At 26.6% G+C, this 19,142-nt stretch overlaps 1 protein-coding gene across 4 annotated transcripts in view; it reads left to right on the top strand.

Moving 5' to 3' along the window:
* Positions 1-19,142, top strand: part of LOC134834493 (sodium/hydrogen exchanger 9B2) — a 29,498-nt gene that overhangs the window by 9,157 nt on the left and 1,199 nt on the right. For 2 of the 4 annotated variants that reach the window (XM_063849195.1, XM_063849197.1), the window contains exons 2-4: positions 10,768-10,843; positions 13,636-14,290; positions 18,578-18,753. In XM_063849195.1, coding sequence (XP_063705265.1) covers positions 13,746-14,290; positions 18,578-18,753 — 721 coding nt within the window. In that variant the 5' untranslated portion in view covers positions 10,768-10,843; positions 13,636-13,745. Of the gene's footprint in view, positions 1-9,942; positions 9,976-10,767; positions 10,844-11,098; positions 11,202-13,635; positions 14,291-18,577; positions 18,754-19,142 lie in introns of those variants that run through there. The other 2 variants (XM_063849196.1, XM_063849194.1) reach the window with 2 other exon arrangements.

Here is a 19,142-nt window from a genome sequence, read left to right as displayed (position 1 = left end):
TCCTCTTATTATGAGGGATCATGTACAGATTTTTTCAAAATTGAGCTATATTACCGTTCTCCGTCTCAAAATGAAGGTTTTGATGTTAGAAACAACTTTTGTTTTGGATTTTTTCTTAATTTTGCGTTTTCGATGTACAGGAGCCATTTAAAGATGTTAGCGAAAAAAATTGATGAAAAAAAATTTCTGCCAAAATCCTCTTATTATGAGGGCTCACATACCGATTTTTCAAAATTGAGCTATATTACCGTTCTCCGTCTCAAAATGAAGGTTTTGACGTTAGAAACAACTTTTGTTTTGGACTTTTTCTAAATTTGGCGTTTTTGATGTACAGGAGCCATTTAAAGATGTTAGCGAAAAAAATTGATGAAAAAAAATTTCTGCCAAAATCCTCTTATTATGAGGGCTCACATACCAATTTTTCAAAATTAAGCTAGATCACGGTTCTCCGTCTCAAATTGAAGGTTTTGGCATTAGAAACAACTTTTGTTTTGGACTTTTTCTTAATTTTGCGTTTTCGATGTACAGGAGCCATTTAAAGATGTTAGCGAAAAAAATTGATGAAAAAAAATTTCTGCCAAAATCCTCTTATTATGAGGGCTCACATACTGATTTTTCAAAATTGAGCTATATTACCGTTCTCCGTCTCAAAATGAAGGTTTTGATGTTAGAAACAACTTTTGTTTTGGATTTTTTCTTAATTTTGCGTTTTCGATGTACAGGAGCCATTTAAAGATGTTAGCGAAAAAAATTGATGAAAAAAAATTTCTGCCAAAATCCTCTTATTATGAGGGCTCACATACTGATTTTTCAAAATTGAGCTATATTACCGTTCTCCGTCTCAAAATGAAGGTTTTGATGTTAGAAACAACTTTTGTTTTGGATTTTTTCTTAATTTTGCGTTTTCGATGTACAGGAGCCATTTAAAGATGTTAGCGAAAAAAATTGATGAAAAAAAATTTCTGCCAAAATCCTCTTATTATGAGGGCTCACATACCGATTTTTCAAAATTGAGCTATATTACCGTTCTCCGTCTCAAAATGAAGGTTTTGATGTTAGAAACAACTTTTGTTTTGGATTTTTTCTTAATTTTGCGTTTTCGATGTACAGGAGTCATTTAAAGATGTTAGGGAAAAAAATTTTAAGTCAAAATCCTCTTATTATGAGGGCTCACAAAAATTTTGTCCTCTTAAATCACATGATTTTTCAAAATTGAGTTATTTACCGTTCTCCGTCTCAAAATGAAGGTTTTGATGTTAGAAACAACTTTTGTTTTGGATTTTTTCTTAATTTTGCGTTTTCGATGTACAGGAGCCATTTAAAGATGTTAGCGAAAAAAATTGATGAAAAAAAATTTCTGCCAAAATCCTCTTATTATGAGGGCTCACATACCGATTTTTCAAAATTGAGCTATATTACCGTTCTCCGTCTCAAAATGAAGGTTTTGATGTTAGAAACAACTTTTGTTTTGGATTTTTTCTTAATTTTGCGTTTTCGATGTACAGGAGCCATTTAAAGATGTTAGCGAAAAAAATTGATGAAAAAAAATTTCTCCTCTTATTATGAGGGCTCAAAATCCTCTTATTATGAGGGCTCACATACTGATTTTTCAAAATTGAGCTATATTACCGTTCTCCGTCTCAAAATGAAGGTTTTGATGTTAGAAACAACTTTTGTTTTGGATTTTTTCTTAATTTTGCGTTTTCGATGTACAGGAGCCATTTAAAGATGTTAGCGAAAAAAATTGATGAAAAAAAATTTCTGCCAAAATCCTCTTATTATGAGGGCTCACATACCAATTTTTCAAAATTAAGCTAGATCACGGTTCTCCGTCTCAAATTGAAGGTTTTGATGTTAGAAACAACTTTTGTTTTGGATTTTTTCTTAATTTTGCGTTTTCGATGTACAGGAGCCATTTAAAGATGTTAGCGAAAAAAATTGATGAAAAAAAATTTCTGCCAAAATCCTCTTATTATGAGGGCTCACATACTGATTTTTCAAAATTGAGCTATATTACCGTTCTCCGTCTCAAAATGAAGGTTTTGATGTTAGAAACAACTTTTGTTTTGGATTTTTTCTTAATTTTGCGTTTTCGATGTACAGGAGCCATTTAAAGATGTTAGCGAAAAAAATTGATGAAAAAAAATTTAAGTCAAAATCCTCTTATTATGAGGGCTCACATACTGATTTTTCAAAATTGAGCTATATTACCGTTCTCCGTCTCAAAATGAAGGTTTTGATGTTAGAAACAACTTTTGTTTTGGATTTTTTCTTAATTTTGCGTTTTCGATGTACAGGAGCCATTTAAAGATGTTAGCGAAAAAAATTGATGAAAAAAATTTAAGTCAAAATCCTCTTATTATGAGGGCTAAATTTTTAGTAAAAAAATGATGTTTACGGAAAATTTTGATTCAAAATTAATTTTTTTCAAAATTTTTTCAACTTTTGAAAAATTTTTTTCTAGAAAAAAATTGATGAAAAAAAATTTAAGCCAAAATTTTTTCAAAATATATTACCGTTCTCCGTCTCAAAATGAAGGTTTTGATTTAGAAACAACTTTTGTTTTGGATTTTTTCTTAATTTTGTTTTTTTCATGATAGATTATTTTTCAAAAATTTTAATATTTTTTTTTAATTTTCTTCCGATTTTATAATAAATATTTTTTTCAACAATTTTGAGATAATATTGAGGTTAATTTTTTTTTTTGATCATGAGATTTGAATTTTGTTCATAAAAACATAGAGGGAGCCACTGTTTGAAAAAATTAAGAAATTACTTCTTGATTAAAAGTTTTTTAATTGATAATAACAATTTTTGAATATAATTTTTTTTTTTAAATTATATTTTATAATAAAATTTTTATAAAAAAAGTTTTTTTTATCTCAAATTTACTTTTTAAAAAAATTTTTTTTGACAAGTTTTTTATGAAAAATTAAACTTGAATGATTTTTTAAACGAAATATTGAAAAACTCATAAAAATAATAAATAAATTTTTAAATAAAAATATAAATTTTAAAAGCTTTTAATTTTAGATCAAAAAGATCTAACCTCAAAACCTTTCAAAATCATGAATTTTCGAAATCTTCCATTAAAAAAATTGTTTAAAAAATTATCTTGATCTTTCCCAGAATGCAAATAAAAACTTTCCACAGCTTTTGTTTTGTTGTATGTTTGCGGCGAAAATGCTTTTCATAAATTGAGGTTAAAAACTTTATCCTTACCGACTATTGTCATGTTCTCATCATCTCAACATCCCCATCATCACACAAACAATAATAAACTTCTCATAAAATTCTGCCACTTACGAATTTAACCGCTTGTTCATTTTGTTTTTTTTTCTCTTCATTCGTCCTTCTTGTCAATATTTCCTTTATTATTGGGCGGAGGGGGTCTTAACCTTTGTTCGATGGACTTTATGTCGAACCCCTTTTCAAAACGAACGAAATTGGTCCTAATTTGACATATTTTTCATCTGCATTTAAAGATATGACGCTCATCAAACGTTTTCTTTCCAATAATAACAAACCGAATAAAATAAAAATAAATTTTCTGTCAGAATTTTCTCTTCTTCTCTTTTTTTATTTTATCATATTTTTATCACCAAACACTCAGTCACTTACACATTTGATAAAAAAAAGCAAGAAACGAGGGAACATAAAAAGTCAATCATAATAATATTATAACAGGACACAAATAAATATCATTTCAACTGAGAAAGAAAGACAGAAAAAGAGGAGAAGTAGAAGAGACAACTAAACTTTTTATTATATCGCGTGTTGATGTGCGTATTGGGGCTGAACGAGATAGTGTCGCTCCTATCTAATATATTAACGAATGGAATGACAACAACAAAGAAAATTTTTTATTGTGAAAGTTGTGCTCGACACCCGCAAATAACACGAGAAAAAATTACATGATCATCATTTTCTGACAAATTGATGATAGTTTCTAATATATTTGAGAGGTAGATGTTATTTTGTTGTCTTGTTCGTCGTTTAGAAGGCGATGATAACGTGTCGAGTTTATTGCGAAAAGAACATCGAAGAGTAATGAAGAGATAGAATTTGAACAAATTTCAAAAAATTTCTCACTTTTCAAGATTTAAAAGTGCGTTTCGACTAAAATGTGAAATTGTAAAATTAAAATTATTCTACTAAAATTAATTAATTAAAATAAAATTTTAAAAATTTTTTTAAATTATTTAATTTTAAAAATTTAAAATAATTTTTTAAATTTTTTTTTTCAATTTATGTATATATTTATACATATACATATATTATATATATGTATATTTATTTCAAAATTTAAAAATTAAATTATTTTATATTTTTTTAAATTTAATAAAATATTTTTTAAATTTTTATTTTTTTTGTAAATTTAAAATAAAAATTATTCTACAAGCTACGGATTTTGATGGCTAAAAATTCATAATTTGATAAAAAACTATTTTTTTGAAAAATATTTAAATTATTATTTAGTAAATTTATTATTATTAATTATTCAATTATTTTTCTTAATTTAAAAAAAATTATTTAAATTAAATTATAATTTTTTTTTTCAATTTAAAATATTTAATTTTATCAAAACAAAAAAAATTTAAATTTATTAATTCTTTTAAAAAATTATTATTTTTTTTTACCTTTCAATTTTTTTCATTTTTTATACTTAAAATAAGCAATTTTTTTTTTTTTTAGAAATTTTAATCTGAGCCTCAGAAGCGATTTTTCAAAAAATTGATCAGAATGAAACAAATTTATTGGAAATTTTGATGAACTTGTTACATTTTCATTAAGGATGTTGCATGTTATTCCATCAAAAATTGGGATATAATGAAAATGTTTGTTAGAAAATTGTTCCGAGAAACATTTTTGTTTTGTAATCGAAAAATTTTTGTAACTTATTCAAGGGATAATTTCATGAATTTTTGAATAATTTTAATGAAAAAAAATATTTTTCATGTTTTTTTATTTAAATTATAAAAAAATATATTAAAGAAATTTAAAAAAAATAGAAAAAAAATTATTTTTGAAGTTTTTAACTTCTTTAATAATTTTTATATTAAAATATAAATAAAAATAATAAAAAAAATATAAAAAAAAAATAAAATTTGTAATTAATAAGAAAGTAAATAAATTTTAATTTAAAAAAAAATAAAATTTTCTTGAATTTAGGCAAAAAAAAAATTAAAATTGAAGAAGAAATTTTTTTTCTTCCTTCGGAAGGTATTTTAAAAACAAAAAAAAAATGAACATTTGAACTTCAGAAAAGTTTTTTAGTCCATTAACAGCATCATCTGTTTTAATGTTCTCATTACTCATTCGTTCATGTTCATGCGTTGCGCCGAGTGTTTTCGTACAAAAGCGAGCACTTGCTGCAAGTTATTTGAAAATTAAATTGCAATAAAATTTAAGGAATCTAATTATCTAACACTTATAAATATAAATTTTGACCCATTTTGCAAATGTTTCGTTTGCCACACATGTGCAGCTGCTGCACACCTCTCGCATGGATTTTTGCTCCATTGCTACAGAAAATCCAATTTATAGGCTTAATGCACAGACACACAAACAGCATATTTGCTTATAAATAGACGAAAAAGCATATTAAGAGGCCCAGTTGTTGTTTCGGAAAATTATGTGATATTTGTGTCTAACGTCGACGAGGAACGTTTTTTGGATGAAAAGCTCTCGCCTTCATGCAAGCAGGCTATTTATTGTTGTTGTTAATGGTAGGTGGTATACTTAAAAGGGGCATGCAGATGTGCAATCACTTTTTTGGCACACACAGGATTTAGTTAACAACAAAGCAACACGAACGAACGAACGGAGAAGCGAGACAAGCTAATTTATGATTAGGTTTGGTATTTGTTGGTTCGTCGGTCGACATCGTCTTGCTTTTTGCACAAAGCTAAAGTACGTAAATTGCAGGAAAATTATTTTTTTTCGCATGTGAATTATACGAAAAAGTATCTCTGCGATGCTGAGGATGATGAAGCGGCTTATTATTAATTTTTTTTTGCTTTTTGTGCATGTGAACACTACTTTCTACCGAATTTAAGAAGGAAATTATTAAAATAATAAATGCCTGCTTTGGCGGATGATGCAGCTTTTGATGCAGCATCGGTAAGCCGCACAAACAGAGATTATTCGAAGCTGTTTCTGCTGTATGGAGATTTATTAAGACGCGTTGAATGGAGTCTATGACACATAAAGTGATGAATAATTCAGCGAAAAGTAGCTTTTTGTTCATTTAACTGAAATTTTGTGCAAATATTGAACTTTCAAAGTGAAATTTTCTATTTTAGAGGATAAAATTTCCTTAATTTACTTAAAAAAAACTTTAAAAATTAAAAAAAATAAATTTTATCGTAAATGTCAATTCAAAAAATGACAGTTAAAAAATTTGAAAATCGCCTTCTGATTAATTCAAACCAAGCAAATTTCAAATTATGATAAAATTAAAAAGTTTTTTGGCTTTGTTTGTAATTTGAAACACTTTTTTACATCACAAGTGCCTTATAACCTCAAAAATAATGGAAAATTCCCGTAACAGACAGAATTTCTCGTTAAAATTCCTTCTCTTACTCGATGAAAACTTTCCAAATCCATCAATTCTGTGAGTAGTTCCGAGAAAACCAGGCCCTTTAATTTTCATTGCTCCAATTCCTTGAATTCCCGTATTTGCATATTTTATAGGCAAGCCATAAAAAAAAAATTTTGCGTAAAAATAAACAAGTGAATCAAAATGCCCCGAAAAATGTAGCTATTAAATAATTTATGTCTTCCCGAACGAAGAAACGCGAAAAAAAATAACAATAAATAAAAATTTGGTCCGTTGGATCTATTTATTTTTTGCGTTGATGGAACGCGTGTAATGAGAATGTGAGGCAAAAAAAAAAGCATAAAAACGTCAACAGAAATTATATTTTGTAACCTTATGAACTTTTTTTCGTGTCTCACAAAAAAGAAAAGTTTTTTTAGGAGGCGTTCAATTTTGTTGTTATTTACATTTTTTTTTCGCTATCATGAGAAAAGATACGCTCGTATTTAATTTAAACCGCACATTATGTTGATTGTTGTTTCATTTGTGCCTCGCAGCTATTTGTTGTTGTAATTTTTTTATGTTTATATTTATTTTTTGCGTTTCGAAATCTTTTCATTTATTTTATCATCATCATTGTTCATATAAATTTGTCGAGGAAAATCTTTTATTTATGAAAGAAATGGAAACTAACGAAGCTTAAAGGTCTTCTTTCTTTGAATTTTTTCATTTGTTCAAAAATTTAAAGATTATTATTCTTAAGTGATAGAACGACGAGCACACACTTTTCATGTCAATCATTAAAAATTCACAAAGTTCATAATTTTTGGTTGTTTGCTGTTCTGCTCGACTCATATGCAGGGGAAAAGAACAGATAACATCTGTTTGAACAAGAATTTCTTTTTTTTTTTGGCATGTCACATTTTCTTTCATACACATACATCAATTATGCGAAGTTTGAATTAAAGGGATGTTCAATTAGGGACAAAAAATTTATATTTAAAAAATTTTTTTTTTTAAATTATTGAATTTTTGACTATTTATTGATTTAAAATGAAATTTTTTTCATGATAATTTTTATAGTTTATTTTTAAAAATATAAAAATTTTTAAATTTATTTTTTTTTTAAATTTTTTCTTTAAATATTTTATTAAAAAAATTTAAAATTTTAAAGTTAATTTAATTTATTTTTTTTTTAAATTTTTTTACGCTAAAAAAATAAGATTTTGACATTTTTTAATAATTTTTTTTAAACTAAAAATTTTTTTTTGAATTAAAAAAAAAAAATTAATTTTGATGAAATTTTTAATTTTTTTTTTGCTTTATTGGATTTTCGGCTTTTGAAATGGGGCAGGGGCAAAAACATAGAAAAAAATTTGGAGCGGCCTAAATTAAATTAAAAAAAAATTAAATTCTAAAAAAAATATTTTTTGATTTCTCAAACAAAAATTTTTTAACTTTTTTTTGAAAATTATTTTTGAGCGAAATTTATATAAAATTCATTTAAAAACCAAAAGTTGCATAACATTGCAAACCAAAAAAATTCAAGCGAAACATAATTTTCTAACAAAAACGCGTCATGCTTGCATCGCAAATCATTAAAAATTCAAAAAGCAATGTAATTTTCCTGCCATTTTTCCGAGAACAGAAAAGAAGCCAAACATTACCTCAATTGTAATAAATAAAATAATTAACTTTTGGTATCAATTAAAATTTTTTACTTTGAAACTTTTTAAATTAAAAGCATCATCTTTGAATTATTACATTTTCTACTTCCTCAGTATCGCGGCGAATTTAATTAAGTATCATATTATTTGCATATTATTAAAAAGTTTAAAATTTGTTGCTTTTCTCTGCCTCTCGACGAGGAAAGGGAATTTTTGGTTGCAGGTTTCAAACCAACAAAAAAAAATTTTTTGGAAAGAGTTCACCTGAAAAATTCAGAACTTGCTTAATTAAATTAATGTTTCGAGATATGCGTCAATTAGTTTTGTTTGTTCAAGCGTGTGATACGGAGAGATTTGTGCGAGAAAAGCAAATGTTGATAGAAAAATTTTCTTCATTGTTTTATTTGCGTTTTGCAAATATTTTTAAACCCACACGATTTTTCTTGTTCACACAAGAATTTTTCTGCTTGAAATGTCGAGTTAACATTCCGAGACTGCCGAGCTTAAGTCATGCAAATAAAAAGAGTGAATTTCAATGTGAATGAAGAAAAAAGGCAAACAAACATGCTCTGTGTGTGAGCTTTTCTTTTTCCTCTTTCTTGTGATATTTTAATTAACCAAATATTTGCTCCAATTACTTGAAATGTCGACATAATGTCGTTATTACTACATACACGCGACGTAGATACTCATTTAGCAAGCAGTGACGGACCTAAAGAAAATTTCGAGTTTTTGCTTGGTTTGGATTAATTGAAAAATTTTTTCTCTAAAAGATTTTCGAGCTTGAAATTGTCGGGCACTGACAAAAACTTTCGTAAATGTTTGTTAATTTAATCCTGCCTTTCTATTCTTTGGTTTTTATTATGCGATCATCACACATCGTGTTGTAGGTAGGTACATAGCATTGACATTCCGGGTATTTAATTAATAAAATAATTTGTACGCACTTGACTACCTTTACCTGTCTTTTGTTAACTTTTCCTTTGGAAGCCCAAAAATGTTCCGTATTATTAATTCAGTGAGTATTTATCCCAACGTACGCTACAATTCATTGTTTGCTGCATAATAAATGCTCGGATTATTTAATGATGCAGGCACTTTTGCCAATTATTATTTTATGTCTCGTACGTTCGTATTTGCTTTTTTTTCTCTATAAAAAAATGTTTAAGGCACAAAGATGCGAATTGCGAAACGAGAGCGTTTATTACAGCCACTTAATACGGTTACTCGCATGAACGAGATAATAAAAAGCATTAGGAAGTGAGCAATAATTGCGTAATGCAATTAAAAAGGCAGCTTGTGTGGTTTTGAATTAGAAAAAAAGTTATTTGAGAAATGTTCTTCTTTTGAAAAGAACCTTACTTGAACTGAGCTAAAACGCACTTTTCATGCCCTAACAAACTTTCTAACCAAAAAAAAAAAAATTGTGCTCTATAGCAGAATCCCTTACAAACTATTGAGGATCACAAATCCCGTTACAGAAAAAATTGAAGCTTTCCCTAAAAAAATTTTTTTGAGGTTATGTCAAAAGTAAAAACTTTCCCTGTTGAGCGACATTTGCTCAAAAAACTTAATTCTAGCTGAAAAAAACTTAAAACTAACCTAAAAATCGAAAAGTGCGGGAAAATTTTCTCTTATGAACTAAAGATTTAAGAACTTACGGAAATCCTGACGTCGCTGCTTCAGCTACTTCTGCATTCCTTGTCAACCTTGGGGAGAAACGAAGCTCTCGACAACCCACAAAAAGTCGTAAAGAGCTTCAAATTAGTAAGTTTCTTTGATTTTTGGGTACTTACCTCGGAGATCCGCTTCATGATTGTTTTTTTTTCTTCATTTTGATCGCTCATCCTGTTACGCCTTCTTCATTTTCTGAATATGATTCTTTTTCCGTTCGTGCTGAAATGCAAAAAAATTATTAAAAAATTAGACTTAAAGCTAAATTTTAAGAAATTTTTACTTTCCATGTGCTTTGTCAAAATAAATTTTCTTCCTATATGGCTCCAAATTGATCTTTCTGTCAAATTTTTTATTTCTCGTCCTTCGTTGATCTATTTGCTTCTTTTTAAGTTATTCTATTAAGGAAAATGTATTGAAAATTACATGAAAAGTTAAAATTTAAGAAATTTCTTACCTATCTCGTGTCTTGTCAAAACAAATCCACGTGTGAAATGACAATTTTACCCAGCTAAAACGAATTTGGTTCAAATTTTTGACACTTGGAGCGCTCCTATAGTTTTAAAATTCCTCCGTTATGATCTTTATTGATTTTATTTTTCAAACCAATATCAGAATTTATGTTCAAAATACCTAAAAAAATGTTTTTATTAGAAAATAATCATGAATACATGTTTTTTATAACCAAATATTATCTATTTAATTATCAGTATCGTCCCGCGAGCTTAAAATTCTCTTTAAAAATGCAATTTTCTTGCTTTTCTAACGTTCCAACCCTGATCCAATACATTTTTTTCCTAATATTACAAAGATAATTTTATCCGTTTAAACATTTGCGGTCGAAATAATGAGCGAAAAATATTAAAATTAACTTTTTTCATTCAGTTCATTTCAGAAATTGTTCCAAAAAGGTCAAACATCGAAAAATTTTCTTAAATTAAAGTCATTGGAAAGACAACACGTGAGTATCCCTTCTAATTATTTCCTACTGAAATGTTAATTAGCTCTTAAATGATCGTTTCATGATGAAACTCAACACTTTTTTTAAACGCCTCACATCGCTTCTGAAAAACGTCAATTCAGTTCATTATCACTTACCGTCTAATTGATTGTGTAAACAAAAGAATCTCCAATTTCAAGATACTCCAGATAGTAAATTGTCTCACATGTGTTATCGCGTCGTTGTTTAAATAAAACATTTCAGTCGCATTTTAATCGCGTCGCGAACTTGAACTTGAGTTTTTGGCAAAATTTTAATTAAAAAAAAATGAAGTTTCCCAGATTTTTAACGTTTTGGCGTCGTTCCATCTCGATCGAAGGTACAATTTATTGAATTTGGGTCATCTGAAAATACAAAACAGCAAAAAAAAATTATTAACAAGCAAAATTTAATAAACAATAAAAATTAAATTCCAACTGGTTTTCCGGTTGTTACACATATTTATTACGTTTTTTTGTTGCCGAATGTCACTTTGTGGTACATTCGCATCCATTTTAATAATAATAATAAATTTTCGCACACACGCCGGACAAAAAATTGTTCAGAAAATTAATTTAATAACAATAAAATTTTTTCATAAGCGGTCCTCCAGAGAGAGAAGAACAAAAAAAAATAATAATATGTTGCAAAAATTATGCAAGCGCAAAAGTTTTTTCTGTTGATTGTTGATGATGATGATGATGTGTTGTTGGCATCAAAGCCAAAGCACGTACAAAAAATATAATTAAATTATGTTTTTAATATGAAAATGAAAGAAAAGTACGAAAAATGTCAACAAAATGGGTTAAAAACTCACAATTGATGGGCCGCAATTTTTTTTTTTGTTTGCAATGAAAAAGAAAACAAACCGAAACACGAGAAGTAACGAGATATTTAATTGTGAAAAGTGCTTTTATTTACTCTTTTTTTTCGTGTTCCGCGAAAAGTAATTCAATCAAATGCATTTTTTTCATATCTTTATTTGAGCACACAAAAAAATGAGAATAAATTCAACACCATCATTCGGAATTCAATTTCGCCGAATAATATCTACTGATGGTAATAAAACAAATATACGAGAAATTTATTACTGGTCAGAATAATAAAAAAAAGCGAACGAACGTGAATAGTAATGATAATGGAAAAAAGGGGTTTTTTCTACTGAAAGAAGCAACGAAGTTAATAATGAGTTTTAATGAAAAAAGTGATAATTTTATAAAAAAAAATTATAAAAAAAATTACATATGAGAAGCCGAAAAGTTTAAAAAAAATCAAATAATTCATGAGCATTCAAAATAAAATTTTTAATAAATTAAAGTCAAACAATTTTTTTTTCAAATTTGAAGGAAAAAAAATTATTTTAAAATATTGTGAAAAAAAAAAATTTTTTTTAGACATTTATCTACAAAAATTATGAGTAAAAAAATTATAAAACACATTTTAGTACTCCTCTTCAAATTTTTACAAATTAATACTCCTCAGTTTAAAAACCATTAAAAAATAATAATTTTTTAAATTAATTCTCTATTTAATTTATATTTTTAAAGAAAAGTTTTTAAGGTCAAATAGAATTATAAAATTATCTTTTTTAAAAAATAAAATAAAAGAAAAAAATGTAAAAAAAAAAGTTTAATTTTAAGCTCAAATGCTTGAAAAATTAAATAAAAAAATTTTAATAAAATGTAAAAAAAAAAATAAAATAAAATTTGATTAAAACTCAGATGCTTGAAAAAATTTTTTAATTAAAAAAATATTTAAAAAAAAATTAATTTTAAAATTAATTCTTTTTAAAAGTAATTTTAGAATTTATTTTTTTTTTTCATTTTTTTTTAAATGAGGAGTATTAATTTGTTTAAAATTTATAAAATTTTAAGAGGTGTAATAAAATGTGTTTTTTTAATTTTTTCACTCATAATTTTTGTAGATAAATGTCAAAAAATTTATTTTTTTTCAAAAAATTTTTCAAACAGAAGTTTTTTGCCTCAAATTTGAAAAAAAAATTTTTTGACTTTAATTTGTTAAAAATTTTTGTTTAAAAAAGCCCGTGAATTTTTTATTTTTTTAACTTTTTTTCATTTTTCATATGAAATATTTCAAAATTAAAAAAAAATTGAAAAACAAAACAAAAAATTTAATTTTCAAATTTTTATTAGATTTGAAAAGGTTTTTAACAAAATAAAAATTTTTAAAAATGTTTTTAATAAGAATAATAAAAAATAAAAATAATAAAAAATAAAAAAAATAAATACTGAAATTTCACTTTTGTTGTTTTATTTATTGTTTGAAAATATTAAGCTCTAAAGTAAAAAAAAATTAAAAATAAAAAAAAAATTACTCACTTTTGAATATTGAAGTTCGTTGAAAACTTTAGTAACGTTCACGATCGAATTGTTGAATGATGTTGATTATTATTAAATGAACAGCACAATTTTATTGATGGTTTTTATTTCGATTCATTTCCGACGTGGCTGTTCAAAGGCTTCGCCAATGCTCTCAATAAGTTCAAAAAATCATTTCGAAAACGAAAACGAATCCTCTGCGATGTTAATTTGCTCTTTTGAGTATTTTAATTAGCATTTTTTTGATTGTTTTATCAACGAAACCTCATCTCTCGCAACCTCTTTTGCTTCATTTAACGTTTTTATATTTATTTTATTTTCATTTCGTTTCAACAAACAGATGGACATCATTATTATTTTATTATATCATTTGTAATTATTATTTACATAAAAATATGCAATCATCGCTGATTATTGCTTTCATTTTACGTGCAGGTCGTGTCGTCGTCCCAAACCGCAATTCGCATCAGCAGCAAATTCCCACAATCGATTTAACATCCCGCATCGACGACAACGGAGTTATTAACGCCACACCGACGACGACGATGACAGCGGCAAAGGAGGAAATGCAAATTATCGATGTAAATTACGCGGAAACCGAGAAAAAATCCGAACATGTCACCAAACTTCGTCGAATTTATAATGAGTGGTCTTCATTATTGGCTCTCTTGCTCATTTTCTGCATGATTTGGATGATAATGTTCGCATTACTTCCCGCTTCGATGACAGCTCCCAGCGCGCCGTTCATGCGAATGGCATTTCTCTTTGTTGGCGCGCAAATTTGTGGCGTCATGATCACTTTCATCAAACTTCCTGACATGCTGGGAATGCTTTTCTTCGGCGTTCTTTACACAAATGTCGGATTAGGAGATTTTAGTGCGATTCAATCGTTGGAAGCTTGTTTACGAGACATGGCTTTGATCAATATCATGCTTTTGGCGGGATTAGGAGTCGATTTGCAGCCATTAAAGAAACTTTTTCGAATCATCATGCAATTAACTCTCTTGCCAACGATCGCCGAAGTTGCTGCTTTGACAGTTTTGAGCCATTTTCTTCTCGGCCTGCCATGGATTTGGGGCGTTTTGTTAGGGTAAGTTACGAAATTTCCATTTTTTATTGTAAAAAATGCTCGAAGCGATATCAGCAAGGTCGTTCAAGGACATTTATGAAGAAAATTACAAAAAAAGAATTCTTCGGTATCAAAAGTTTGCATAAATTTTGATGGAGATGAACAAGTTCTTTATTTAAATGATGGAAACTACTCATTTGCGTTTGTTTTTAAGAATATGAAGAAAAAAGATCAGACAAAAATGTGAAGCGAAGTATACGAACCACATTTAAATGGGATATTGAAGAAAAGTTTATGTGAAAAGTTTTTCTCCGACATCTTCTTATGCAATAGTTTTTTTTACACACATGCGTTTTTGAGACCATGGAAGAAAAAGACGCTTCTAAAAAGGAGAAAAAAAAATTTGTTTATAGTTTTGAAAATGAAAGATATCTAAGGTTCATGCATAAAAGATCATTCTTTTTGTGTGTCTTTGACTATTTTTATAGCTTTGTCATGTGTCTCCTTTCGTTTCGTTCTCATTTTCATTCATTAACTTTACGATTTTGTGAGAAAATTTGACAAATTTAAGCATTTCAAATAAAAAAATATGACATAACCTCAAAATATTTGTAAACAAATAAAAAGGCGGGAAATGTTGTTTACATGCAGGGTTGCCGATTTTATTCAAATTAACTGAATTTTAATAGAAATTACTTTTAGAGAAGCAAAATTTTTAAATTATTTTCTTTCAAAAAATGTAAAAAAGATTGAAGAAAAAAATTAAAAATTCATTAAAATTGCTTTGACATAGTTTGTGATTTAGTTTTTGTCTTGATTTAGTTTTTAAAACAAAACTATGTCAAAGAAAAAAATTTTTTTCAGTTTCAATTTTTTGGCAGTTTTGAGTTATAAAATGATTAAAAATGATAAATTAGAGCCTCCTAACAAATTTCAATCCATTTGGAGCAAGATTTGACAAAAATAGCTTTGACACAGTTTTTTTGCTTTTGATTTAGTTTTTAAAACAAAACTATGTCAAAGAAAAAAATTTTTTTCAGTTTCAATTTTTTGGCAGTTTTGAGTTATAAAATGATTAAAAATGATAAATTAGAGCCTCCTGACAAATTTCAATCCATTTGGAGCAAGATTTGACAAAAATGGCTTTGACACAGTTTTTGACACAGTTTTTTTGCTCTTGATTTAGTTTTTAAAACAAAACTATGTCAAAGAAAAAAATTTTTTTCAGTTTCAATTTTTTGGCAGTTTTGAGTTATAAAATGATTAAAAATGATAAATTAGAGCCTCCTGACAAATTTCAATCCATTTGGAGCAAGATTTGACAAAAATGGCTTTGACAAAAAGTTTTTAAAACAAAACTATGTCAAAGAAAAAAATGACACAGTTTTTGACACAGTTTTTTTTATCTTGATTTAGTTTTTAAAAAAAAACTATGTCAAAGAAAAAATTTTTTTTCAGTTTCAATTTTTTGGCAGTTTTGAGTTATAAAATGATTAAAAATGATAAATTAGAGCCTCCTGACAAATTTCAATCCATTTGGAGCAAGATTTGACAAAAATGGCTTTGACACAGTTTTTGACACAGTTTTTTTGCTCTTGATTTAGTTTTTAAAACAAAACTATGTCAAAGAAAAAAATTTTTTTCAGTTTCAATTTTTTGGCAGTTTTGAGTTATAAAATGATTAAAAATGATAAATTAGAGCCTCCTGACAAATTTCAATCCATTTGGAGCAAGATTTGACAAAAATGGCTTTGACACAGTTTTTTTGCTCTTGATTTAGTTTTTAAAACAAAACTATGTCAAAGAAAAAATTTTTTTTCAGTTTCAAATTTTTTGGCAGTTTTGAGTTATAAAATGATTAAAAATGATAAATTAGAGCCTCCTGACAAATTTCAATCCATTTGGAGCAAGATTTGACAAAAATGGCTTTGACACAGTTTTTGACACAGTTTTTTTGCTCTTGATTTAGTTTTTAAAACAAAACTTAGTTTTTAAAACAAAACTATGTCAAAGAAAAAAATTTTTTTCAGTTTCAATTTTTTGGCAGTTTTGAGTTATAAAATGATTAAAAATGATAAATTAGAGCCTCCTGACAAATTTCAATCCATTTGGAGCAAGATTTGACAAAAATGGCTTTGACACAGTTTTTGACACAGTTTTTTTGCTCTTGATTTAGTTTTTAAAACAAAACTATGTCAAAGAAAAAATTTTTTTTCAGTTTCAATTTTTTGGCAGTTTTGAGTTATAAAATGATTAAAAATGATAAATTAGAGCCTCCTGACAAATTTCAATCCATTTGGAGCAAGATTTGACAAAAATGGCTTTGACACAGTTTTTGACACAGTTTTTTTGCTCTTGATTTAGTTTTTAAAACAAAACTATGTCAAAGAAAAAAATTTTTTTTTTCAGTTTCAATTTTTTGGCAGTTTTGAGTTATAAAATGATTAAAAATGATAAATTAGAGCCTCCTGACAAATTTCAATCCATTTGGAGCAAGATTTGACAAAAATAGCTTTGACACAGTTTTTGACACAGTTTTTTTTGCTCTTGATTTAGTTTTTAAAACAAAACTATGTCAAAGAAAAGATTTTTTTTCAGTTTCAATTTATTGGCAGTTTTGAGTTATAAAATGATTAAAAATGATAAATTAGAGCCTCCTGACAAATTTCAATCCATTTGGAGCAAGATTTGACAAAAATGGCTTTGACACAGTTTTTTTGCTCTTGATTTAGTTTTTAAAACAAAACTATGTCAAAGAAAAAAATTTTTTTCAGTTTCAATTTTTTGGCAGTTTTGAGTTATAAAATGATTAAAAATGATAAATTAGAGCCTCCTGACAAATTTCAATCCATTTGGAGCAAGATTTGACAAAAATAGCTTTGACACAGTTTTTGACACAGTTTTTTGCTCTTGATTTAGTTTTTAAAACAAAACTATGTCAAAGAAAAAATTTTTTTTCAGTTTCAATTTTTTGGCAGTTTTGAGTTGCAAAATAATTAATTTAATGAATAATTTTCATTTTCATTCATTTACTCTATGATTTTGTTAGAAAATTTCAAAAATTTAAGATTTTCAACTAAAAAAAATTAATTTAAGCTCAAAATTTTTGTAAACAAATAAAATGGCGGGAAATATTGTTTACATGCAGGGTTGCCAATTTTATTCAAATTAACTGATTTTAAATAAAATTTGGTTTTTAAAGTAAAGTTCTATAATCTTTAATTATTTTTTTTCAAAAATTTTTTCTTTCAAAAAATATTTTTTAAAAATATTTCAAAAATTTAAATAATTGGCAACCGTAAATTAAATTTTTTTCTCAACCCTGAATAAATTATGTCAAAAATTGTTCAATTTTATCACAAAATATTTCTAAAAATTTAAAAAATTATCAGAATTTTCATTATTTGTAAATGTCTGAGTAAGCAAAAATGAAGAAATTTTCGTATTCAAGATTTTTATTTGACTCGTGATGACGTCAGGTACTTTTAAATTTTCTTTGTAATCCTTTTAAAAAAACTCAAGTGTCAAAAAAGCTTCTTTTGCAAAAGGAAAATAGAAAAAATAGCGTGAAATTGTTTAAAAAATGTACATAAATTATTCCCAGAAATGCAAACAAAGACGCAAAAAGCAAGAAGAAAATAACAATAATAATAATAATAAGTTGATGGTTGCATTTCTCCATTCATCTCCGCTCTTTTTTGCAAGAAAAATATGCAATTTATTGTAAAAAAAACGAGAAAATGATAAAAAAGCGTCTGAAATGCAGTTCGCACAGTGGATAGGGTTGCAACTTTTGTTCATTTTTAATTTTATTTCATATTATTCTTATTGTCTATGCACCTAATAAGGGAAGAAAAAGACAAAGTTTTGCCTCTATATCAAGGAAATGAATCAAGTTTCGTCTTCAACTTTTATGTTTTAAGTTTTATTAATATTGCATTTGAATATTTCTTCTTCGTTTCTTCTCTGTTGTGCTTCGAGGAAAAAAACTTTCATTTTAATGAAAAACGAAGCTTGGAAATTTTTAATCCCACAAGACAAAATAATAAAATGTGTGTGAAAACTGGAGTGTTTTTCAATTAAATTAAATAATTTTCGTTTCTCGAGACTTTTTGCACAACGACGAAGCCCCCCATTGGAATCGTAATAATTAAATTTTTGTTGACATCTGATTTGAATAAATTTTCATTAAATTAAAAAATATTCAAAAACGATTTTTTTTTATTGAATGGTCAATCGTGCGAAATCGCAAGAGAGACGAGAAATTTCCGAGAAATTAACATTTTTTCGATTTTTTTGTCGTTACAGACTTGTTGTGACAGCAATCTCGCCAAATGTCGTCGTGACGGTGCTGTTAAGGTTAAAGGAGGAGAAATTGGGCATGAATAAGGGCATTCACACCGTTATCATCGCCATGACAAGCTGTAATGATGTTCTTGCGATTTTTCTCTTTGGCGTCATTTTGGGCGTGATTTTTTCGACAGGTCTGTAAAATGTGAAAAAAATGTGTTGATTTTGACATTTTTAGTTTTTTTTTCATGTTCTTGAGAATGTTCGATGATTTTTTTTAATTTTTCTTGAATTTTCTTTACATTTTTATAACTTTAAAAATTTTACAATAAAATTCTCATAATTTTTTAATTTTTTTTAGAAATTTTCTGAACAATAATTCAATTTAATTTTCGGCTAATTTCAATTATTTTCCAATTTAATTAATTTAAAATTTAATTTTTTTTAAATTTTCCAAACGTATGAGTAACGTCCTTAAAATTTAATTTAAAAAAAAAAAAAATTATCGAATTTTATTTTTTTTAAATTTTTATCGAATTTTAATTTTTTTTTAAATTTTTATTTTTTTTTTTAAATTTTTATC

The sequence above is a fragment of the Culicoides brevitarsis genome, chromosome 3 (genome assembly GCF_036172545.1).
Source record: "Culicoides brevitarsis isolate CSIRO-B50_1 chromosome 3, AGI_CSIRO_Cbre_v1, whole genome shotgun sequence".
Taxonomy (NCBI): domain Eukaryota; kingdom Metazoa; phylum Arthropoda; class Insecta; order Diptera; family Ceratopogonidae; genus Culicoides; species Culicoides brevitarsis.
Note: the sequence above shows the minus strand (reverse complement) of the source record. Positions and strands in the feature narration are given on the sequence as shown.